The sequence below is a fragment of the Mustela nigripes genome, chromosome 3 (assembly GCF_022355385.1).
Source record: "Mustela nigripes isolate SB6536 chromosome 3, MUSNIG.SB6536, whole genome shotgun sequence".
Classification (NCBI taxonomy): Eukaryota; Metazoa; Chordata; class Mammalia; order Carnivora; family Mustelidae; genus Mustela; species Mustela nigripes.
In genome coordinates this window covers 102038589-102063033 of record NC_081559.1, presented here as the reverse complement: position 1 = coordinate 102063033, position 24445 = coordinate 102038589, and the positions used below count along the sequence as shown (strand labels likewise).

Genomic DNA, 24445 nt, shown 5'->3' with positions numbered 1-24445 from the left:
TCAGTCATAGACCGCATGGAAACCAAAAACAAAGCATCCCTAAGTGCTTCTTGCCACCAAGACTGGGTCCTTGGCACTGGAAAGTGCCCGGCTGTAAATCTCTCTTGGGAGGCCTCCCACCCCAGGGGCAGCTCCGGCCACTACAAGTTCCTATGCAGGGGACTAGAGCTACCCCGGTTGGGGCACTGGGGTCACTTACTGGGGAGAACTCTTTGTGCCTCCGTCCCCTCCTTCAAATGGGGCACTACTTGTACTTCCTCCAAGGTTGTTCTGAGGATGAACTGAATTAATGGGCAAGAGGTCAGAGCCGGGTTTTCTGACGTGTGTGCTGGCGTGTATGTGCATGTGCATGTATTGTGCTCTAAGGGGCTTCACAGGCAACCTCCCAAAATTCTGCCTTCCTGGTGCCCAGCACAGGGTCTGCTGTCGGCATGAAGGCCAGAGAAGGGAGAGCAAGTGGTCCAAGTCCCAGAGGCCCAGGATGAGGGGGTGGCGTGGGGCCAGCAGAGCCCTGCCGCCTGTCCTATCCTCCAGGCCCTAAGGTGAGTGACTGATTCTGGCTGGGCCCTGGCTCCCTGGTGGTTCTATTTACGGAACTGGGGGAGGGAGTGGGAAGGGTATCAAATTACAGCTGGAGTGGGGATGGCAGGCTGGGGCCTGCTGCGGCCTGTGCACAGACCGTCCACCTGCCTGCGTGCCCCACCCCCGCCGCTCCCCACCAAGCAGCGGACAAAACCCGCACTGAGGCTCCGTTGTGCAGAAACTGGCCCAGACCACAGGGCCTCATCCCCTCTGGGTGTTTGCCCAGGCTTGCCTGTTCCCTCCCACTTCCCGGCAAGGTCATGGCATGGACTGTGTTTGTGGCTGGGAGTCATGGGGGTTCACTGGCCTGCCTGCCTGCTCCTGGCCACTCCCACCCACTCCTGCTTACTCTCAGGCAGGCCACTAATGGTGGCCAGTCACGCCACGGACAGCCTGACAGCCTCATCTGCGAGGGCCAACCCTTAGGCTCACGTGGCCAGTGCAGTCCCTGTCCATGAAGGGGTCAGGGAGGGGTCACATGGGGGTGGGGGGTGGGATGGCTGGCTGTGGCATCTTGCGGCTGGATGGAGGAGAGGTGGTTTGTGGGTGGGCTAGGGTGCCTTCCACCCTCTCCCACGCAGAGGCTGACTTAAGCCAACATCTCCAGCCCTAGCCATCCCTGGAGACCCAGAAAGAACTAGGGTACAGCTCTTAATCTCAAGAGGCCCACCGTTATCTTCTAACTTTGTTTAGGTTTTATCTAGTCAGTAAAATTAAATTTGAGGGTTGGGGGAAGACACATTCCTCCTATTACTGCTATGTTTACTTGTAAGATAAATATATTGAAAACGTAATTTGTGCTGTATAATGTTATGCACAGAATAAATCCTATGTTAACATAAATGTCAATGTAGATACATGTGAAAGCATAAGGCTAAACATTAAAGAAACTCTAAGTATTCTTGCTGGCCCCAGGGAATGATCCTTTACAATCCAGGGGAGCCCCATATCCATCCTGGAGACCTGAGCCCAAAGGCACCAATAACTGCCCAGGTTCCCTCCTGGGACAGCTGGGGGCCGCATGTACCTGGGGCCTTGCTCAGCAGCTGGGGACTTGCAAGTCCTCGCCTGGTGGCTCCTAGGCTCACGTGAGCTGCTCTACCCTCCTGTCAGCTTTGGCAAGGGAGAGACTGCCACGTTCGGTTGCACGGCTGTTAACTCTGCAATCCAGCCCTGTGCTGGGGGCATCATGGAGGTTTCGTGTATATTTCTGAAGAAAGGCAAACATCCTGGATCTCACAGCTTCAAAACTTACTCTGCTTATCCTTGGGGACCAAAAATTCTTCCAAAATGCAGTGCGTATTTCAAGAGAAGCAGTCAGATCCTCACTGAGCACCCTGGCATCACCCCAAACTGCAAGGATGGAATGTCCTTGGGTTTTGTCCTCGTTTTTGTAAAACCCTTTCATAAGTTTACAGGTTTAAATCCTCCCTGGTTGTCAGGACATTGATCACGGCTCGCTCTCTGCCCACTTGCTCTTAAAGCCCTCCCAGGTCCTGCGGTGGACAAAGTACAGGCCACACACCACTGAGAAAGCACAAAGACAGCCCACAGAATGGGAGAAAAAAATTGCAAATCATTGATCTGATAACAGGGCTTGCTCCCAAATATATAAAGAACTCTTACAACTCGGTCCCTAAAAGACAAATAACCTATATGACCATGCGCAAAGGACTTGGATCCACGTTTCTCCCACGAAGATACACAAATTGTCATGAGGAACAGGAGAAGATGCTCAGCCTCGTGAGCCCCCAGGCCCCAGGGACAACGAATTAAAGCATGACAGGCCACTTCATACCCCCTTGGATGGCTTCATCCATCACATCACAACAGAGTATCATTCAGCAACAAACAGCAAGATGGCACGACTATGGGGCTAGGGAACCCTGAGTCTTGGAGCCACGAGGCTAAAAGAAAGAAGCCAGTCACAAAGGCCACACGCCATATGACTCCATTTACATGAAATGCCTACAAGAGGCAAGTCTACAAAGACAAAAGTAGATTAGTGGTTGCCTTGAAAGGGGGCTGCTGTGGGGGTACGGAAAGTGCTCACGGTACAGGGTTTCTTCTCAGAGGTGATGACAGGATTCTAAAATGGACTGTGGTGATGGCCGCCCAACTCCATGAATATACTAAAAACCACGGGGTTATATACTTGAAATGGGGGAGTTGTATGGTAGGTGAATTACAGGTCAGTGAAGTTGCTATTTAAAAAAAGAAGAAACTGAAGGATGCCTGGGTGGCTCAGTTGGTTAAGTGTCTGCCTTGGGTTTGGGTCATGATCCTGGGGTCCTGAGATCAAGTCCTGCATCAGGCTCCTTGCTCAGTGGGGAGCCTGCTTCTCCCTCTCCCTGCTGCTTCCTCCTCCTTGTGCTCTCTCTCTCTCTCCCTAACAAATAAATAAAACCTAAAAAAAAAAAAAAAAAAAGGAAATTGAGATAGTACAGCCTGATGTGTGTGAACAAACAGTGAACTTGCTTTGCATGGGAATCCAAGGCCTCCTCATGAGCTTAGAGCATGGATCCCGGGACATCAGTGCTGGTGGTTCTAAGTTATTCCCTGGTTGTGTCCCATATATCTGAGTTTCTCCGCCCCATGTCCTCTAGAAAAGTAAGTGTGTAGTCAAAACTATTAATAGCTGTTGTAGGGGAGCAGTGCCACAGGCTGGTCCTCTGGCTTCTGGGTGGAACCTGCAGGTTTTGCTCATACAGCTCCCGCTCTGAGCTCCAACCCATGCAAGCAGACAAGCCACCGAGGGCCATGGTGCACAGCACATGAGGAAGGTGCCGAGGTCTGAGGCCCGCCCTTCCAGCTCCCGGGATGCATCCATGAACAAGGCCAATGCATGCCAATGAGAGGGGGTATGGAAGCATCCTCTGCTATTCTCGCCAATGGCAGAGGGTTTTTATAAGGACACACAGCTGGAAACTAGCACCTAGCCACGAATCTGCCAGCACTAGGTTGGATCCGTTCCTTGTTCCCCCACCAAATGCATCCCCTCCTTAACGAGGGAGAAGAGCATCCCTGGGGTGCCATCAGGGTCACTGGGAGCCTGTCTGGGTGGGCTAGGCTGGCTCCCCTGAGCACATCCATCAGAATAGGGGCTGAGGAAACAGCTCGATGTTTCCGACTTATGCAGGTTCAGTGGCCTTGATAAACTGTAAGGCAGGCCAGCAAGAACACAGGCTCAGAGAGAGCTGGGGTCAGATTGCAGCCCTACCACTTACTTGTGGGGTGGCCTCAGCAAGTCCCTTTACCTCTCCGAGCTTCGGTTTCCTTATCTGTACTGCAGAATAGCATTACCTACTTAAAGGAGACTTCTGAGGATTATACGCATCAGCAAAGTGCACGATCCGAACCTGTTCAATTCACTCCCTTTTCATTTTGTTCCTTCCTGTCCAGGATTTTTGAAAACCTTCTGTCTGTGTAAAGCAGGAATAGACATGCACAAATCAATACATGGCGTTCTCTGCTGAATGGAAAAATTTACTCTGAAATTTTCTAAAAATGTGCTCTGAGATAATGGCCTGGAGCTATGCATACATTTCCCACAAAGGCAATTGTAGGGAGGGATCTGTGGCTCTTTGGGGTTCAGGGAGTGGGGAGAAAAGAGGGCGGCGGAACAGGGATGGGGAGGACAGGAGGGAGAGGCTGGGGTCAGAAGTGGGGCACCAGAGTGGTCTGGGACCAGGCTGTGGGCTTCCTGAGCTCTCAAGGATGGCTAGTCCCAACAACCGGCTCCCCCCAAGGGACAGTCGTCATGCCACCGGTGTCCCCAGACCCCCTTTCTCATCAGGACCACCAGCTCCTGGATCAAACCTGCATCAGCTGCTTCTCTGCTTCCACAGCCCTGAGAGCAGCCCCCTTCCCACTGACCGCATTGCTTTCTCTCCTGTCTGCCCTCTCCCCGGACTCTAAGCTCCTCACACGTGGGAACTGAATCAAACTCATTTTTGTTAGCCCAGCACCCAACCCCTATCGGGTCAAACCTGAGCCTCACCGGGGTCATCTGGAGGGCTTGCTAAACTCATTGTTGGGCTCCATCCTCAGAATTTCTGACGGTGCTGCTCCAGGACCACACTTTGAAAATGACTGCAGGATACCTTTGCAAAAGGTGCTGTGTGAAGGGTGAACCACTCCAGGTTCGATTTTTTTCCTGGGTTTTTAGTCAGGCCCAGCTCTTCATCTGTCTTCTCCGTAAGTCCTCCCTGCCCCCCTGGGACCCCTCATACCAGTGCTCTCTCCCTGTGCTCCTCCCAGCCCTGAGGGTTAGGTGCCCATGCCTCACCCCTGCAGCCCCCTTGGCCGCCCAGAGCTAGGTCCTTCCGGGGAGAAGGGGGTCAGGGCCATGGAAACATTACTCCCTGAGCCCATGAGGCAAACTCTCCACGAAGTGCTCCCATGGCCCCTCCCCCACTCCGACATGGGTCACCAGACCCCAGGAGGGTAAAGAGGGGGCAGCACTGGGCTGTCCCCATACAGATTCTGGGGACCCAGGAGCCCCCAACACTTTGACTGGGGACATCTTCCAGTTACCTGGCTGGCCAAGAATTCAGATGGCCTGATTCAGCATCCGGGGCTCTTCCGCTACCTCAGTATGACAGCGAAGCTGGGAAGAAGTGTTCAGTGGACCAGTTCATTACCACCCACGGCCCTCACACAGGAAGGATGGTGGTCCGTGCTGGTTAGAAGGAGTGGAAGGGGGATGTCCCCATGGTCAGCACCAAGGCTAGTGGCTTGATGCAGAGAAGACACTCAAGCCCTTAGGGTCCTCATGCTGCCCAACCTCAGGGGCCCCCATCCACACTGTAATCCACGTGAATAGTACCTTCTGGAATTTTGCAGTGCACAACCTGTGCAGTGTTACACAATAGTTGGTCCTACCAATCCTGAAAAATGTCCTCATTTGATATTCCCTGAAAACCTACTATGTTCCCAGTAGGTATTCTGGCAGGGAGCCAGAAAACAGTCTATCCTCTTGGGGCTCTTTAAGGAAAGGCCAGCTACAGCCTGTGGTGAGAAGAGTGTTCACACGAGGGCATGCCCAGGCGCTGTGGGAGCCAGGGAGTGGCTTATCTCTACCCAGTGAGGTCAGGGCGCTGGCACGTGGGGGCAGCCAGCTCCCGACGGGCTGGTTTATCCAGCCAGGCTGGAGGCTATGAGGCGGCAGCAGCTGAATCTGCAGTCTCAGCATCTGGGCTTAGGTGTCTTCTTGCTTTCTAGGGATACCTGGAGCCACAGAGCCTGGGGCCAGATGGGTCTCATGGGCTCTGGCAGCCCCAGACCCCTCTCCCCTTGCCATGGTGTAGGTGTGCAGAATCAGAGATTAGAGCCCTCTGTTCCTGGGCAGAAGGAGGTGTGGAGGCAGGGAAAGGGGCATAAGCAGCTAAGACAAACCAAGGCAGCTCCAGGGGCTTTGGCCAAGGAACTCAGCCTGCCTCACTGGCCTGGTTGGGGATAGATGCATGCTTCTCCTGCTTTGTCCAGCCAATGGGACACTTTTTCAAAGAAGCCTCCTTCTGCAGCATCTTCCTCTGGGCTCCAAGGGACACTGAAGTCAGCCTCCAGTCTCCAAATATGGGTAAGGTCCTGCACTGACTTCCCACCCACAATGGGCTGGCTCTGTGCAGACCTCTAACTTTGGCAAGAATCCCTGAGGGCTCAAAAGGCTGGTCCAGGCAGCCTTGGGAGAGCTCCTGACTTCGTCCCAGACCCTTAAGATGGAGGGGATCTCACACTCTGGGCTTACTTTGCATTGGCATGGGACCATTGACAGCACACGCTGGTTTGCTTTTCCATCAATATGGGCCACTTCATACTCATTTCTATGTCCCTAGCACCTAGCCTGGGACCTGGCACTGACTAGGTGCTCAATTAATTTTTGTGGCTTGAATGACTCAACCTCTAGTTTCTGGGGCAGAAGGATATTCAGAGCATATTCAGAAGTCATTGGTTGTACTCCTCGGAACCTAATGGGCCCGCTTATACTCAGTGGTGATTAAATATCACGACTTTCTAACCCTTACCACGGCCCCGATCCTGTTGTTAGACCTGGTCAGGCATTTCACTATTCGATACACTTAATCACACAGAACACTTATGTACAGATGAGTTTAAACATTGAAAATAAACAGAAAAACACGAAGAGCCTCATGCAGCTCTGGCCAAAGTTGAAAATCAAACAGCAGCTGTGAGCCCTATCAGGGTACAGCCTGGTATGTGGGTTCCCACGGAAGAGGGTTTCAGGAATGCTGGGTCAATGGCCCCAGGGCCTGTGGGCTTTTGAGCCTGGAGGGGGTGAGGTGGGGGGAACAACCATCCGAGATGGTCTGCGCAGTCTCCATGAAGCAGGGGTGTCCAGGGGCTGACAAGGCCCCATTGTGGCCTCCCCACTCACACCGCATGTTTTTTTCTGGACACAGATGTAATCTTTTTGCCTGGAAGTCCCCTTCCCTCCAAATGACAAAATTCAAGGTCCAGCAGAAAGGCTACCTTTTCCATGAAGCCCTCACGGTACCTCTTGTTCGAGACAGAACAAACCCCCCCACCCACCCCAGTTCTCTTGACTCGGCAGGGGTACCAAGATGGGACCAGCATACAATGGTGGGTACTTTCCCTTAGAGGTCCAAGGGGTGGATGGGGGTGAGGTCCTGTATCCCCCCACCCCAGTGTCTATCACCCCACACCCAGGTGCTAATGCTGACATTAAAACTAATTCCCTTTGAGAGAAATAATTCACATTTCCAAGGCAGGTAAAAAGAATAACAGTTTCTGTAAGACCTTTCCTGTCGTATGAATCTGAAATAAACAATCCAAGTAAAAAGTAGGCTACTTACTATGCAAAGAGAAGTAGCTTAAGGGAAGTCCCCTAGTTCCCCCTTCCCTCCATGTGACAGCCCTTAAAGCCACATCGTATAGAAATTCTGGGCCTCCCCGGGGCAGTAAGGTCCGTGCTGGGCCGTCCCATCCCCGCATCTAGCCTGCAATGCACACCTGCAATGCACACCTGCAATCATGGAACAGCAGTCATGGGAAGACGTGGCCAGACTCACACCGTGGAGATCTGACCCTGCACTTGCACTCTCGGGGTGTGGCCTATGGAAGGCTATCGTTACTTCCATTTTACAGATGAGAAAACTGAGGTCCAGTTAGGACTTCCGTAAGGTCCCAGAGTTGGTAAAAGGCGAAAGATTTATGCGATCTGAAGAGAAACCAGAGTATAGGTCCCAGAGTTGGCTCCGGCCCTAGTCCCAGCCAGTTTCAGGACTCAGGCTGCATCTAAGGTAGTGAGGCCAAGCAGCTCATTGCTGCGGGAATGACTAATAGCTGGTCACCTGGTCACATGGGGCTCTAGGGTGGTCTGCTCCCTTCCTCGTGGCCTTCCTCTGCCCTGCTGAGCTGCCCAAACTTAGACTTTCCAGCCTCTCATTCTCAGCTATTTCTGCACACCCGGGGCCGCCCTCTATCCTAGCTTCTAAACCACAGCAGCTCAGGTCCCAGGCCCTCCCTCTCTCCAGCTGCGGGTTCAGGAGGCAAGAGCAAGGCCCCACCTGACTCCAGGCACCCCACCCTCCGATCGATCCTTCGGGGCTGACCTGAGGGTCGGGGGTGGGGGGACAGGATAAAGGATGCCAGTCTCAAATCAGGGTTTAAAAGCTGGATTACAGCCACACACATCTTAATTGGTCCATTTCTATGTTCTCTGTGGCCATTTTTCCTTGCTGATGGACTCTTACAAACATTTTACTGTTATATTTCTTGTAATACTGCCTGGAATCATTATTTAGACATCATAAAAAAATCATTATTATTTCTAAAAGAAAGGCTGACAACTCCTACAAAAGAGAACAGAAAAAGCTTGGGCACACACGCAAACACACACACACACACACACACACTTATCCACACACAAGTACACATACCAGCGAGTTTAGTGTGACAAAAAAAAGAAAGGTCTATCAACACAATGCTTTGCAAAATAGACATGAATGAATAATTTATAGGGCTCTTTACAAACATCTAGATTTCTTAATCATTCTAGAAAAATCCGGTTCGATTACTTACAGCAGCAGGTCTGTGCTAAACCAACCCAGAAATGGTTACCAGTAAGTAAAATTTATGGTTCCCAATGGGCCAGCCTTTCACAGACCTGCACTGTAAACATCTTTTTTTTTTTTTTTAATACACCAGAACCCACAAAGCCATCGCTTTTACTAGCCAAAGGCACCATGTGTGATAAATCCTCAAACCCTTTACTTTGCAAGAAGGTTCCCGACTTCATGTATGGATGATCATATTTCCCGCTTTACTTTGGCAAGAACTCCATGACGCTGCGCTCTTTGCGGCCAGTTCCCAATCAGGGGTGCCTGCACTGAGGCCGCAAAGCCCTAATTCTTCCGACTCCCTGAGATGCTGAGGCACAAGGAAGCAGGCCAGGGGTTGGCAGCATCGGCGGGGAGAGGCCCACATGCCATCCCATGCCACGGTGGACCCGTGCCCTGCCCAGACTTACCGACAGCAGGCTGCTGTGACATGTGGCCAACGCCAGCGTCTGAAGCCTGAGTCCCCCAGCAACCCCGCTGTGATCCAGGCCACTGCCTCTTGCTTAGGGCTCCCTCTGATGTATGGGCAGCCTGACTCTGTCTTTGGAGTCAGGGCTCAAGCTGACCCTCCGAGGCAAGGGACCCGCTGGGCTACTGCCCTCCTCAGCTTACACTCCAGCTCCTGGCCACGGGGACCGGCTCCTGGACTGGGAGCAGTGACTGATGCCCGGTTACCGAGTGCACAGCAAGAGAGCCGTTCTGGCTGATACTTCCTGTTTGGGGAGGAAACCTCACTGGGGATAATGAGTGGCTCAGACTCCAGTGTCTTGGCCACAGGAACTGAGGCAGGACAGCCAGCAAAACCCAGGATGCCCCATCTAGGCCAGGTGGAGGCTGCCTCCCCGTGTGTGTGTGTGAGAGAGAGAGAGGTGTGCTTACTCCCCGTGTGTGTGTGTGTGTGTGTGTGTGTGTGTGTGTTTCTGTGTGTCCGTGTATCTGTGTGAGAGAGAGAAGGAGGGAGGGAGGTGCGTTTACTCTTCGGGTTACAAAGCCAAACATAATGGCTGCAGAAAGCAGCAATTTGTCAATTGCCGTGGGGGTAATTTATCGCAATCACCGTGGCTGGCATTGGCTTCGTGATCATTTTCTCAGAGTTTCTGTGCCGACAAAGCTTCCATGGTCGTCCTTGCTAGTCAGTGCCCACAGTGGGGAGAAGGACAGACAGAAGGACCCACAGACAGAAGACCGCGCTGCCACAAGGGCGAAGCCAGGATGGGCGTGAGCCTGCCTCCTGATGACGGCTTTTCTAGCGACCCCAGAGGCCACGCTGGCAGACCAGAGGGCAGGCAGAGGTTTGGAGTCTTTTTGTAATCATCGAAGTTAATTATACCATGTCCAGTCATAGGACAAGTATATTCTACAGCTTTCCACTTGTTTGAAAACTGGTGATCTTGGAAAATGGAGGTTTTGAGTAACCCTGCTCATTTTGAGAACCAGAATACATATACCACCCAGCTCTGGGCAGGTCACTCTGTTATTACAAGTGGCAGAACAGGGGCTGCACAGTCGTCTAACTGCTGTGTCTGTGTCCTGTCTCTTTGGCCAGAGAGAGACCTCCCATAGGCAGGGGTATTCTTGAATCCCCTGTGTCCAGCATAAATCAGGGCACACAGATTGCAGTGTGACCTTGCCCAGATGCCTTTCTCTCTCTGTTCTGATCATTCAGTTAAACAGTGAACGTGAAAGCCCCCCAAACCACATTTTGGTTTACACCTTTCCTGTGCTTTGCTGTGGGCCACTCACTGACTGCTACCCCAGAATCTCCCTCTGCTGCCTGCTGGTACTCTGGATGGAAGCTGATACTCAGCTTCCCAGTGAGACTGTAGGCTCCCCAAGGGCAGGGACCTGGTGCCCTGTACCCCTAGGTATCCCCACCCCTGCTCATGGTATTCTGCTCACTGGGAGTGCATAGGTGCCTGTGGGGTCCAGGGGGGTTCTTAAGCTGCAGGTTTGGGGCAGCCCCAGTACCCCCGATTCAGTAGCTAGGGTGAGCTCTGTGTTCTCTTGTCTCCTCAAACTTCTGGGTGGTCTCCCATCTCCTTGGAGAAGCTGTACTGTCAGGACCTCATCCATCCATCCATCCTTCCTTCCTCCCTCCCTCCCTTTCAAGATTTTATTTATTCATTTATCAGAGAGAGAGCAAGCACAAGCAGGGGGAGCTGCAAGCTGAGGGAGAGGGAGAAGCAGGTTCCCCACTAAGTAAGTAACCTGATGCGGGGCTCAATCCCAGGACTCTGGGATCATGACCTGAGCCTGAGGCAGGCACTTAACTGACTGAGCCACCCAGGCATCCCAGGACCTCACCATTTCTTGTGAAAGCAAATGCTCCAGGTGTGAGTGGACAGGGACATGCCCATGGTTCTGAGAGGTCCAGGCTGGCTTTGATTCGCCCATGTCCTGGGGCTGTCAGTGAGCCAGCAGCTGTGCCCTGAGCCCCCGCTCTACCTTTGCCACATGCAGCCCTGGCAGATCAGAACACTGAAGAACTGGAGCAAAGTTTACAGGAGGACAGACAGGCCCGACAGGCAGCACACAACTGGTCACTGTCAGTTCTCCAGGCCAGGAACACCCGGAGGGCAGAGCTTTCCTGGACAGAAGTCCCCAACCCCAGCACAATCCTTGGCTGCCCTGCCCAGCACAGGTTCTTTTCCTTCCATTCCAGTTCCGGTACTTCTGGCCAGCTGGAAGCCATCTGCAGGGACCAACCACCAGAGCCCTGGTCCCACCTCTGGTCAGGGCTGATTCATCGGACAGTGGTGACTGGCTCCCCAACCCTGACCCAGCACGGGCCCCTCCCATTCCAAAAGGCCACCCTAAGTGATGCTGCATGTCACTCTGTCTTGGCACGGACTTCACCCAGAGGGCCCATGTCACAGCCAACATCCTTCCACTATGAGCCCGGAATGACTGACCTTCCGAGAGACCCTCGCCCCAACTGCTAGGCATGCTCGGACGTCCCGAGCCCACCCTCTGGACACCCTGATGGTCATACCACAAACACACGTGGCAGTCAAGGCTCATCCAGCAGAGACCCCCACACCCCGGCTTTGGGAGACCTGCTGTTCCCCCCACTCCCCACCCAGAACGGAGACTGCCCCATTCCCCAGTCCCCAAATGCCTTTATATTTCCTTGTGATTGAGTTTCTACATCTCAGGGCTCTACCTTCTACAGTTTAATCTAATGGGATAGCTCTGGAAGGCTTAAGAACATGACTGCTTACATCCCATCTGGCTCCCAGGAAGCGGGAGAGAAAGGTGGAAGAAGTTACTGCCTGATCGCAGGACAGTTGGCGCCCACCGGTCCCACGATCTGCCAGGTAACTGAGGAGGACAGGCTGATCAGGAACAGCTGTGCAACTAACTGTCCAGTGACCGTGTTCCACGTGTGAGGGGGATGGAAGCCTTCTGCCCTGGGATGAAGTGACCATGAGGGCCTTTGTGATACTGCGACTGAGCAGTCCCCGATCCTGCCCGGCAGCCCGCTCACCCCTAGCCGATTCCCTCTCAAGTACCTGGCACCCAGTTGATTCTGGGAAATGTTTGTTGGATGAATAAATGAGGCAGAATTTGGACAAGCATGTATAGGTAGTGGTTAGGAGCCTGAAGTTTGGGGGGAAGAACGGACTGAAGCCTGGTGTTTCCTCGGGAAGTTTATACCGTCAGGAGAAAAATATTACCCAATTCCCAAGAGAGCTGAAGGTTCAAATGAGCTCACAGTTATAATGCGCTCCGCCCAGGGCCTGGCAGGTGGGGTACTGAGTGTTCAGGGATGATGACTGTCATTTCAGGTGTGATCCAAGGCGTGCCCGTGGCATGCCAAGGACGTGAAGGTGGATGTGCAGACGTCTGGGGAGCCTGGATGGCTGGTGGGCCCAGCTGCAGAGGGCAGCAGGAGGAAGCGAGAATTCTGTAGCTGAATGTTTAAAAACCACCTGGAGTGGCCCTTCCCCACCTCTTCTCTCCCACCTCCCAGTTCCGTAACCCCCACAGCCTCCTGGATTGGGGCTGCGCTGGCAAAGATAGAATATGAGTGGGAAAAAGAGGCACACGTCCCACTAACCCCCAGGAGGGATGAAAAGAGGCTGCTTGACCTTAGGTTTTAATAGCTGTTTAAAAAGGCGAGCTTCTTTGTTTTAAAGCAAGAGGCCCAATCTGGGTCCAGGGGCTAGGAAGCAATTTCATGGAGTGCCCATCTGACGCAGCCGGGACCGACCCGCCAAGCTAGTCTTAGCCACTACACGGGTGGGGAAGGCAGGAAGCGGGGGAGATCCAGCCCCAGGGAGCCTGGACATCACTGTATCAACTGCTTCCCTGGCCCTTCCCCGTGTGCCTGAAAATCACCCTGGCCACCGAGATGTTCTTTTTGCTGACTGGCCAGGGAATGAAGCAGGAGCACAGACTTTTCTCCCAGTCTGGAAGACTCTGGCCAGGACAAGCAGGGAGCCTTGAGGCATGGGCCCATGGCCAGCTTTGCAACAAAGCAGCAGCCACTCTCCGGGCCTTAACCACCTTCTCTAGGGAACTGAGGGGGGCTGGGAATAGAAGAGCAATGAGCCTAGAAGGTCCCCAGCTGATAAACGCTCAAATCCCTGGGGGAAGAGGGTGGGCTCTGATATTTAATTTATTGCACTCCTAAAACTCAGCACTTGACATAGCTAATCCCCCAGGCAGACATTATCGTCACTGTCTTACAGATGTATCAGGCTCAGCGTCCTTAGCAAGGTTTTACAGATGGAGGGAATGCAGGGAGTTGTGAGGACTTAGTCAAAGTCACATGGGAAAGAGCTGGGGTTCCGACTTGTTCCATGGGACTGTGAAGCCAGAGGCTCTCAGCTACGGTCTGCCAGTTCCTCGGTTCAGGTGTGTGGCTTTGCACTATAGTCATTAACTCTCGCTTTTTAACTATTTTGGAGCCCTGCCCAGTACTCTGATAAGTGCAAGGAGGGAAGGGCCACAGGGCAAGGACAGGAAACATGAATGGGAGGACATTTCACCTGTTTGTCCTAGAGCGCCCACAGATCCTAGGGAAGACAGCAGGCTTGGGACTGCCGGTCCAACCCTCTAGGAAACAGGTGGCCTGGACTGAGCTTCTTGCAGACTTAGAGGCCAGCGTCACCCCATACTGACTCCAGGCCATCCTCCTAGGTTGCCTGGCTGAGGCCAACTGGCCCATCTTTCAAGGTCTCCTTCCCTTCTGTACCCCAGGGACGCTCCCTGCTCCACTAAGGTCATTTATCCATCAGTTGATGATCAAACACCTGCTCCAAGCTGCACTCCCATCACCCCTCCCCCCCAGTCTCCGTAGGCCAGGAGGGAGAGCGACAGGCTCTCCTGAGGAAGACAGTCCTCCAGGTGCTCCTGGCTGGGTACAGGGGGTTTCATGCAGACTCAGATACAGTCAGACGTGGGGAGGATCTAGGCATCTGTGTTTTTAACAAATCATGCAGGTGACTGAAGGGACACATCCACGTGAGACCCTTTGGGCTTGTGGCTATCCTGGACCCCAGCACCACCTTCTCTGCAATGCCACCTTTGAGAACATGTCCTGTTTGTCCCACCAGCAGGCTGCCCTGGGCTCCCCAGTCAGATAAACCCAGGTGCAAATCCCTATTTCGGCAACTTGCTACCTGCGTGTTTTTGCCAAATACCCATGCTCTCTGAGGCTCAGTTTCCCCATCTGGAACAAGATGATGGCGCTGCCTTCCTGCCTTGAGGATTAACTGGGACAGTGCGTGCAAAGCAAGCTGTCTCGCACAGGTAAATGCACACTAAATGTCTGCTATTAATTATATCATCACTGAACCCTGATGGACAGAAATACTTCCCTGGGGCTATTTCCAGAACCCCGCTTCTGGAGCCTGTTTCCGAAGCCTCCCTGGACACCTGGGAGGCCTTTCTGTGCCCTCCACCAGGGCTCCAGGACGACCTGCCTGCATTTTCTCCGGGGTTTTGGCCTCCTGGCCCCCAAAACGACATTAGCTCAGTACCTTCCCCTTTATCTACCCAGAGTGCCCAAAAGTTCTAACCACACCCTTGCCCCCAAATTTCGGGAAAATGGACAGGAGGGTTAAGTTTGCCGGGCAAGAGCGGGCAATGGTCAGCCTGGCCTCTTCCAGTTCAAGGTCGGGCGCCCCCGCCCTTGTCGCCGGCTCTGCTTGGGGCTGTGAAGCGGATGGGAGGCCTGACGGTAAGGTCCCGCCCCCGCTCCCCGCCCTCCCCGGATACTGGTCGGCCGGAGCCTCGGGGACCCGGGACCCGTGCCCTCGGCGGGACCGCAACGCTTCAGCCTGGGTCCCGACGCCTGCTCTCCCTAGTCCCGCCCCCCGCGGAGCGCCCCTGGCCCTGCCTCCCGACCCCGCGCACGCTGCCGGCGTCCCCCGGGGGAAGGCAGGCGGGCAAAGTTGGGGGGCCGGGGATCCGGGTTCTCTGCCGCCGAGCGCACGTGGTGGCTCGGTCCCGGCGGCCCCGGTCACCTGCAGACGCGTGGCGGCGCCGGGGGCCCCCGAGCGGCGGTGGCGGGGGGCGCAGCGGGGAGCCGCCTGGGCGAGGGTCCCGGGCGGGGCACAGTCCACAGCCTGGCTACGACGCGGTGGAGGGGGTCACTCACCAGTCCGGCCCGCCGCTCGGAGCCGCGGCGGCGGCTGAAGGTCCGCGTTGGAGGCGGTGGCCCGGCCCCGAGGCTCCTCCTCTCTCCGCGCCCCGCCCGCCCGCTGGGAAGGACCTGCGGGGGGAGGTGGCCGCCCGCCAGCCCGCCGCTGCTTATCCGCCTCGGCCACGTCCACCAAGGCCGCAATCGGGGAGCTGCAGGGCCCCCCATCGCAGTCTGGCCCTGCAGCCCAGGCTGCGGCGCCCACCGCCGACCTTCCGCCCCCGGCCCGACGTTCAGAGCCAGCCCGCCCACTTCCTGATCTGCGTCCCCTCCTCCCTGAAGGGGCTAAAGTATGCAGGACTCCGGGCTGCCACTTATCCGGGACAATGAGGGCGTGGAGGCCAGGGTGACTTCCTTAATCTGGGGGACACCTCAAATCCACTGCCATTTTATAATTGAGGGTAACTGGTTGGTCAGGTTTGCACAGATGGCAAGAGACCGAGGTGTCAGACTGGAAACTGCTTCCTTCTTTTCCGCCACAGAAGCAGCAGGCAATAGAGACCCCTTCTCGACAAGGCAGCATCCAAGGCACTGTGGTCCTGGCACTTTTCCGTGCCTTGTCCGTACATGGGGTAGGCCTTTAATCCTCGACCACTGTCCCCGGGGTTTCAAGACCTGGGACCTGGTGGAGGGCGCTTAGGAGGAACTGCTGGGGACCACAGGGTTTGCTTTCCTGTCTAGATCTCCTAGGCCCCCCACACTCCCCTGCCCCTGAAAAAAGGTGACCCAGACAGTGCCTGCTGCCCTCCCTTGCTCCCTGTGGGTGGCATCACAGCACAGCACAGGTGTTTGGGGTGTCTTTCTAGAGGTGTGTGCGCCCTCCTGAAGCCTTTTCTCACCTCCAACCTCACCTCAAGGCTGGGCGCTGCTGAATTATTCCCTTCCCCTCACAGGGGATGAGATAGGGGCTCTGGTTAGGTGGGGTCCCGTTGGCATTAAGGTCCCTCATCTTCTGGGAGACTGACTGGGGCAGACCCTTGGGACTCCATCTAGAAAATGCCTGGGGGGCATATTCCACCAGCACCTTTAGATTATTCCCAGGAGCCCAGCAGGGCAGGAGAGATAAGCCCTAGGGAGGGTTATCTGAGTCGGGAGGCCAGACTCTGGGGACTGGGCCCTACAAATGGACCCCCACAGAGCCTAACAGAGGGCGAAGAGGCAGAGTTCTGACCTTCCCCCACAGTGTGGGGAATGCTGCTCCCACCTCTGCCCTCCCTGAGATCCCCCATGAATACCTATGCTTGCTCACCTCCCGCCTAGAATACTTCCCGCCCACAGCTCTCTGCAAGGCCCAGATTCCCTCCTGCCTCCTTTTGCTCCATCTGGCCCCCAGGGCAACACCCTCTCGGAGCACCCCACTCAGGGAACCCTGCCATACCACACCATGTCCCATGCACAGGGGCCTGGGAGCCCAATGTCTCACCCCTGCCCTTGGATGGTGGGTTGCTGCCGTAGTGGGTTGTAAACTTTAAGAAGACAGGAGCCTGTTCCTAACCCCCTTTGGTGCACCCCCCCCCCACACACACTGGTGCTTTTTAAGTATCTCTGGCTGATGGCAATCTCTGAGCATCCTTCCTGCAGTGCTAGCGAGCAGCACAAGGAGACTGAGGCACTCAGAGGTGTTCTAGCCTTCTTGGAAGGACTCTTGGATCCATCCAGCATCCTTCCAAAGAAACCTGGTGGGCCTCTTCGTGAGGCTTCCCATGAGTTGGAGAGAGAGAGAGACGAAGGCTGGCCTGACACAGGAATATAGAGGGAGGAACGTCCGAAGGGGAACATGAACTTCTACAAGAGAACACCGGGGACCTGAGGGAGACAGGGAGGGAGGTTGGTGAACGCCCTGCTGTAGGCCAAGGTGTAGGTGGAGAGAACACCACCTACTCCATTGATCTTGGTGTTTTGCGGGTCTGTATCCCCCACCAGGATTGGGAGCAGCTTGTCTGTCAGAGGGTCTGATGTGGGTATGGGCTCAGGAAATGTTTCCTGAATCCTTTGAGGGCCAAGCTCTTGGAAGCAGAGGAGCTCTGTCCTGACCTAGGGGGGAGGACAGTGCGTTGACACTGTCTGAGCACCTCCTCTGTGCCAGCCTCGCGTCTGATCAGGCCAAGGGCAGAGCAGTCAGAGCCGTTCTTTCCAGACATTTGGCAGGCAGCTCGTGTTACTTCCTTGCTCCACCCACACCCCATCCTCTCCTGGTGGCCTCCTCTCCTCCCCTCAAACAGATCAGGCAGGGTCCTCAGGCCACAGCCCTTGCTGTTACCTCTGCCCAGCCCCTGGCTGTCCCGGTGGCACCCCTTCAGGTGTGAAGGGCCTCCTTCAGGTCCTTGCAGAAATAGCGTCATCTCCATGAAACCCGCCCCATCCTCCCCCATCCCCCATCCAGGTACCATGTCCTATTTCTTTACTGCTTTTTGAAAGCTTTCTCTTCTAACATGCCGTGAAACATACTTTTCCCATTTGTTTTGTCTTAACTGTCTGTTCCCACAGAAATGTGAGCTCCCTGGGGCAGGGAGCTAGCTCTGCCTCATTGACGTCTGTATTCTCAGCGCCCAGTGCGGTGCCTGGCACATAGCTCAATGAATGTACCTCCAATTCTTACCTTTCTTCACCTCCCTCAGCATCTCTGGGAAACTTCCCCCACAGTTCTTGACTACCCCAGAGCCAATGTGTTACTGGAACAGAGAAAGTGTCCAGTACATGCACAGAAGCATGTCTGGGCCTAGAGTTGCCCAGTATTCTCTTCATGAAGCCCCTAGTGTCAGCCTCCTGAGATGGCCCTTTTCTCTGAAGACGAGGCTTGCCCTCTGGCTCAGAAGACAAGAGCACCCAGAAAGAGAATCTAGAGGCTCACTGCCTTCTTGGGTCAGAGAGAAGAACGTAGTGCCCTCTCAGCTTCTTAGATTGATCCAAAATTTATAGGCTAGGACAGAGCACATCCATTTCACAAAATAAACACCCTAATTGACTGTGAAGAGATGACCACGAGAAGCCATGTGCTCAGTACTCTGATGGCTGGGGGCCAGGCCCTCCTGGATCTAGAGGGTGCTCCAAGCCTCTGGGCACAGGTTGCTACTCCCTCTCTCGTGAGGGAGGAAATGAGGCTGCAATTCTGGTGCTCGATCCTGATGGTGATCTGGGCAAATGAAAGAATTTCTCTGCCACAGTGGTGACCAATGGGTAAAACCATGTGGGAGCCACCCAGAGCTGAAGCAGCAGTCAATGGTAAGAATGGTCTGTGAGAAGAGGCCCGGAATGGGGAGGCAAGCTGGCAAAGTGTGCTTGGGGCCTGGGATTGGCACCTTATTTCGAACCCATATTGTATGGCATGGTAAAGGTGCCTTCCAGAGCCCTGGGAGCCCCAGCGCAGTACCTCGGAGCTTAGTGCTCTGGCCTAAGGCTGCCCTTCTTCCAGTCCTCTGTTGAAACGTGAGCCCTCCAGAGAGGAAAAGAGCTCTGAGCTCAGTGTAATGATCTGTGTATCCCCAGGAGATTTAACTGTGGCCAGGACAGGAGCATGGAGAAGATTCTAAAGGCAAGCACTAAAGGGGTAGTGTGAATAATGGGCGTGGGATGGGGTAGGTAGGAGCAACCATTCTTCTAAGGGAGCTCACTAGCACATAGTAGGCACTTAACTCGCTGTGTAACGTCAAGTGTCTTGGCTTGTGACCAGACCACCAGTGGCCAATGAGAATGTAGGAAGCTGCCCCAGTAACTCCAAGGAACATTCAATGAGCCCAGAAGCGGGTCCTCCTTGTGGGTCTATAGGAGCATACTTCGCCTTTAAGTTGGGGGAGTTTGCAAAAGATACACAGCTGGAGAAATCTGGGTTTTAGCCCCTTGCTCCAAAGGTGGTGTATGTGACAGCCTCAGAGAGGGTTTAAAATTAACAGAATCCCAGCCCCGCCCCCGACATCCCTAATCAGATGTGCATTTCAACCAGACCTGCCAGAGATTATGGGCACCATCAAGTTAGAGAACGCCCTGGTCTACGGTGCCCAGGAAAGCAGCAAGTCCTTGAACTCCTGGGCCAAAGCTGAGGATCAGAAGCCTAGTCCAGGCTACACTCCGCCTTGGCGGATGGCACTTTAATACTGCACTTTGTTTTCCCAGGGTTCTTATGAGCCCAACGGCCTGACTTAATCTGCTTCTGAATTTTTGTAAATAGGGATTAAATGATTCTGCCCTTCACAACACTCAATGCCTATTATATAAAGCTTCAAGAAGAAAAATGTTAGATCAATACGCTTACTCCTTTCCAATAACTGATCTTAGTTCTTGTTTTACTGTGGTGGCTAGGATACTCAGACCCACAGTCATGGACTGTAGGATCCTCGTTGAATATACTTAAGTTCTGCTTTATTCTCCCATAGTCTGTGACTTTTTTGGTGTCAAGTTTACAATAAGCTATCTTCAGCTGCTTTTGGAAAAAGTCATTTGTGTAAGTAAACTAAATAGGAAACACCTGGGTGCTGCCATGGCTAGACCTTTCTCCCCCTCGGCAGCCATCACCCTTTCCCGACAAGAGCAAGGTCACAGCACGTCCTCTGCATTAATTTTGAGAAGGGGACGGAGGGCTGGGGAGAAGGATGTGCCCTTCTGTGTATCCAGGCATCACCAAGGAAAGCAAATCCCACCAGGCAGGGGTCACATGGAGGGGGGAAATCATGATAAGGTGCTCACACCATGCCTCCCCACCCCCCCGTTTCTGCTTGGTCCATCCCCATGTCTGTCTCACCTGATGGCGGGTGCAAGGTCCTGTCCTTCATGCCAGGGGACTCTCCACAGCCTGGGGTGGAGAAATCCTGTGCCCCCGAGGCCTCGTCCGCCATCTCTTCACGTGCGGCTCCTTCTGCCCGGTGATACACACTGGGCTCACTTGGTGCAGGGGGTAGGCGGAGGATCGACTCCGCCGAGGCGACTCACAGACTCAGACTGGGAGAGTCACAGCTCTGCAAGGCAGAGGTGGGGGGTCACTGACCTCAGGCTCATCTACAAACACACTGCAGTTAGAGGTTAGCGGCAGAGATAAGCCCTCCCCACCCCTCCCCTCCCACTGTGTTTCAACCTGCTCCCTTCTGTTTCCTGAGTCTTGGTTCTCCAGGAAAGGTGAGGGAAGGCAAAGGACATTGGTTGAGGTCCCACCGTGAGGCCGGCGCTGGGCCACGTTTAAATCACCCCCCATAAGCTTCACTGGCTCCTGCCAGATGACTGGGATCTGCTCCATTCTTTAGATGGGGGAGGGGACCTGCTTGGCCTCATACACTGAGGAAATAACAGCAGCCCAACTCCTGGATCTTTCTACTACCTTTGCCTCGCTAGGTGGAAGGCTCCTGTGGGCAGTGGCCAGCACCCCTTTGGTGACTCCCATTAGTGCCCAGGACTGGGGCCAGCGTGGTGCTGGGAGCGGAACAGGGGCAGTCCATGTGGTGTGACAGAGGGGACATGAGCCACAGCGGGGGATTCTGTCCCCAACACTCCTCACGGTGCCTGCCATGCCTCGGTGAGGTTCCATCAGCTGTCCCCAGCCTCCACAGCGGTGGCAGCTACACGGGGCTATGTCTCCCTGAGGTTTGCAGAGCCTGGAGCAGGTCTGTGGAACGCCAGCAAGGCTGCCAAGAGCCTACTTCTCTCTGGCCTAGAGCCGGTTTCACTGACACGCACACAAGTGTGTCATCATCCTCAGAGCCACCTTCAAATGTTTGCTGGGATCGCAGTTCTATGCCAAAGGCCAGGAGCCACAGTCAGCCGGCCACGGGGTCTCCTGGGCTGAGGAGAGGGCCGGGCTTGGTCTCTGGAGGCATCTGGAGGATAAAGAAACACACTGACCTGGGTTCAGATGGGGTCTCCCCACAGAACCTTGATCTCCTCAGCAGTAATCCAAGAGAATATGCTGCCTCAGGTGATGTGAGAATGAAGTGAGAAATTTCCAGATGAGTGCCTGGCCCTTAGTGGGTGTCCATTAAAACGCTGCCAGCCAATCTGAGAGGAAAAAAAGTGTGTTCAGGGAAAGGAAGACAGGCCACTGAAAAGCCCAGTTCCATAAGAAATATACTTCTTGGCAGGCCCCATCTTCCCTTTTGGAAAAGTCTTCTTCCTTGTCCTGCGTTCTGATCTAGATCCTCTCCTCCTCTGAGAAGTGCTCCTCTGAGAAGTCCCCTCCACAGCTAGGATTCTCCTTTGGTTAAATTAGGGCCTCTGAAGAGTAGGAGAGGATCGGGAGTGTCAAGAATTTGGTCTCCCCAGGAAACTAATTTCTGATGGTCGCTGCCAAGGCAGTCAGGGTTCAGGGTCAGCAGGTGCTGGGAGACGGGAGGTGCAGGCCTAGGGTAGATGTTTTCTGTGCTGGGAAGGGGTGGGATGGGGCAGGGGCTGTGGGTGCCCTTTTGACACTGAAGCCCACAGGGCTGCGTCTCTCCTGGTGCCCTTTCCTGGAATGCAGTAATGCCTGAATGAATTAATTGGCTACAAGATACACGTATACAGTGCTTATGCAAATTTATGCAAACAACATGCAAATGCAGCTGGCCTTAGGCTGGGTGCCCTGGGATGGCAGCTGGTGGGGGATGGGGTGCCCCTGTCATTTCTGACTTTGCCTAAGGCCTCTGAGGATGTCACAGGGAGAGGCCCACCACTTTCCCTCTGCTCCACACAGTCCCTTCTCAGAGGGCTTAGACAGGAGACCGGAGACTGTGGATCGGTGGCACCTGCCCCCATGTCTATGCCCCACCGTGCAAGAAGACGCTGGGGGTACTGAGGGGACACGGGAGAGGAAGATTCCAGGCCCGGATGGCCTGGTTTGGGTCATATCCTCATTCCTTAGGAAAGGACAGGGAGGTTTGGAGAATGCACAGCTGGTGGTAGGAGAAACAGAATTTGGCCCAAGGCTGCCCGAGGCTGACTCCACGCCCTTTCCCCACAGCTGCGAGCTCCAGTGCTGTGCCCCCCTGTGTGTGTGTGGGCATGGGGCTGCATGGAGCCTCCAGACCTCTGCAGTAATGGGGCCTAGACCTGCTTAATGTGTAAGCCCCAGGCCACTCCTCCAAGGGCGGACCCAGCGCCTGGTGTTTGGCAGGTTTTCTGCAATGGTTCTCACGAAGGGCTGAAAGCCTGCCTTTAAGGTGGGTACTTGTTGCTCTTTTCTTGAGCCAGCCAAGGTCCAGGCCAGACTGCACCCTGGGTGGCTTTTTGGCTGCAGAGAATGGCCCTTCCATTAGCTAGTCATTCCCCCAGGGTGGAAAATGAGAGGGCCTCAGCATTGGGCAAGGAGGCCCCCTCTAGGCCTGAAAGCTCAGAGTTCCTGCTGATTGAGATGCACCTCTTCCCCCTGCCCCCTGGCCTGCCCTTCCACTCCAGGGAGTCACACTGGTATAGACAGGGCGATTGGAGTGACAAGGTCAGCCCGCCAGTTGTGTGAGCCCGGAGCTCTGGACTTGGGGGACCGCCAAACTTTGTGGGACATTTTGCCTGGATACACTGGTCCTGATTGCACTGCGGGCCACTGGGGATTCTGTCCCCTGTCAAGCGGAGGCAGCAGTGGTTTCTGGGGCAAGAGCCATGCCTACACAGGTGGGAGCATGGCCACCTCATGTGGTCATGGGCCATGTGGAGGCAAGACCAGACGCTGGGGAAAGGGCCTGATGCCGGAGCCCTTGCAGGCGGTCTTCTGGGAAACACTAAACGACAACAACAACAACAACAAAAAACAGTGGTGCTGGTTGGGCAGGTCTACTTTGGGTAGATGGTGGTAGGAGCTTAGACTATAATGATTTCAGCCTAAAAACCCAGGGTGCTTTCTTTTTTTTGGCAAGGGGGGTGGTGGTGGTTGGGGTGGGGTGTGTGTCACAGGCCAATGGACTTGGAGACTCACACACTCCAGCCTGCTCTCTGGCCTGGGGCCTGGCAAGGCACAGTGTGGTGAAGACCCATTGAGGCCACTGTTGGTGGTGACAGAAGGAAGAGCCAGAGCTGGCCAGGGTCCGGCCTCCTGATGGCTGTGGTGATGGTGCAGAGTCTCCAGGCCCAGAAGGCCAGTTTCCTTTTCCCATCAGCCTTGGCGCCCTGGGAGGTCTTTCCAAGCAGCACTTACTTCAGAATGTGACTGGTTCTCCAGGTGAAGTAAGACACAACTTTTGCTTCGCCGGGCTTGTCACGCAAGGACCAGGTACAGTTATGGGTAAGATACGATGCCAGGCCCACGGCAGAGGCCTGAGTCCTTGGCAAAGCACACACAGGAGCCGGTGGCGGTGTGGCGGGCCTGGCAGCAGGGCTGCACTGGGCTTTCTGCCCAAGCAGGGCAGGGGGTGGAGGAGGCCTAGGCACTTAGGCAGGGGTGGAGGCCCAGCTGGCTTCCCAACCCATTAGCAAGGCAGGCAGCTCCTGAAAAATTAACCATAGGCCTCGGTAATGTACTTTGGAGAGAATATCTCCTCAGGTGCTCAAGTGCAAGCTGTTGACCTGAGGGGTAGGCTGGAGGCGGGCAAGGCCTTTTGGAAAAGAAGAGAAGAAAAAGGCAAAGGAGTTTGCCCCACACCTCCCTTCTTGAGTGTGTTTGAGGCCGTGACCCTGAAGGGCGTTTTGAATGTCCCACCTTTGACCAAGCTCCAAAGCTCTGCCCTCTCCCCTTGAGGGCATCCCACCATGGGACATACTCCTAAGGCAGGACCACATTTCCTGGTCAGCCCTCAGAGGCGTTTTCTTGAGGCAGAAGCCTGGTCTTAAACACTCCTGCACAGAGCTCCTACTTGAGCCTGGGCAGGAGAGCATGCTTAGGCAAGGGCCCAGAAGACCCTGAAGTTCCTTCTGCCCACCACTGGTGGCCACTCCTTCCGGCCCAGGGGCCATCCTGCTGTCCTTGAACCCTCACTCACTGGCACGGGGCTCTCTCACTTTCATTGCCTCTGACCTCGTCATCGACAGTCTTCTGGGAAGGTCCTCCATCTGCCCATTTCTCCGCCGAGGTCACTGATCCTCTAGTGGTGGGAATCGAACCCAGTCATGGGGTGGATGGTGCTCTAGGGCAGGCAAAGCTCTATGCAGCATGAGTGGGAATCTGGCCTCTACCCGTTCTCGCTATGGGGAGGTCACTTGCGTGGAGTTCTTCCTGGCTCAAGGT

General features: G+C 54.7%; 1 protein-coding gene across 2 annotated transcripts in view; it reads right to left on the bottom strand.

The window, feature by feature from the left end:
* The window catches only part of STEAP3 (STEAP3 metalloreductase), a 48349-nt gene extending 28089 nt beyond the window's left edge, over positions 1-20260 (bottom strand). Inside the window, exon 1 of one of the 2 annotated variants that reach the window (XM_059394431.1) lies at positions 20069-20260. In XM_059394431.1, coding sequence (XP_059250414.1) covers positions 20069-20162 — 94 coding nt within the window. In that variant the 5' untranslated portion in view covers positions 20163-20260. The remainder of the gene's footprint in view (positions 1-20068) is intronic. The other variant, XM_059394430.1, reaches the window with a different exon arrangement.
* Positions 20261-24445: the final 4185 nt, after the last annotated feature.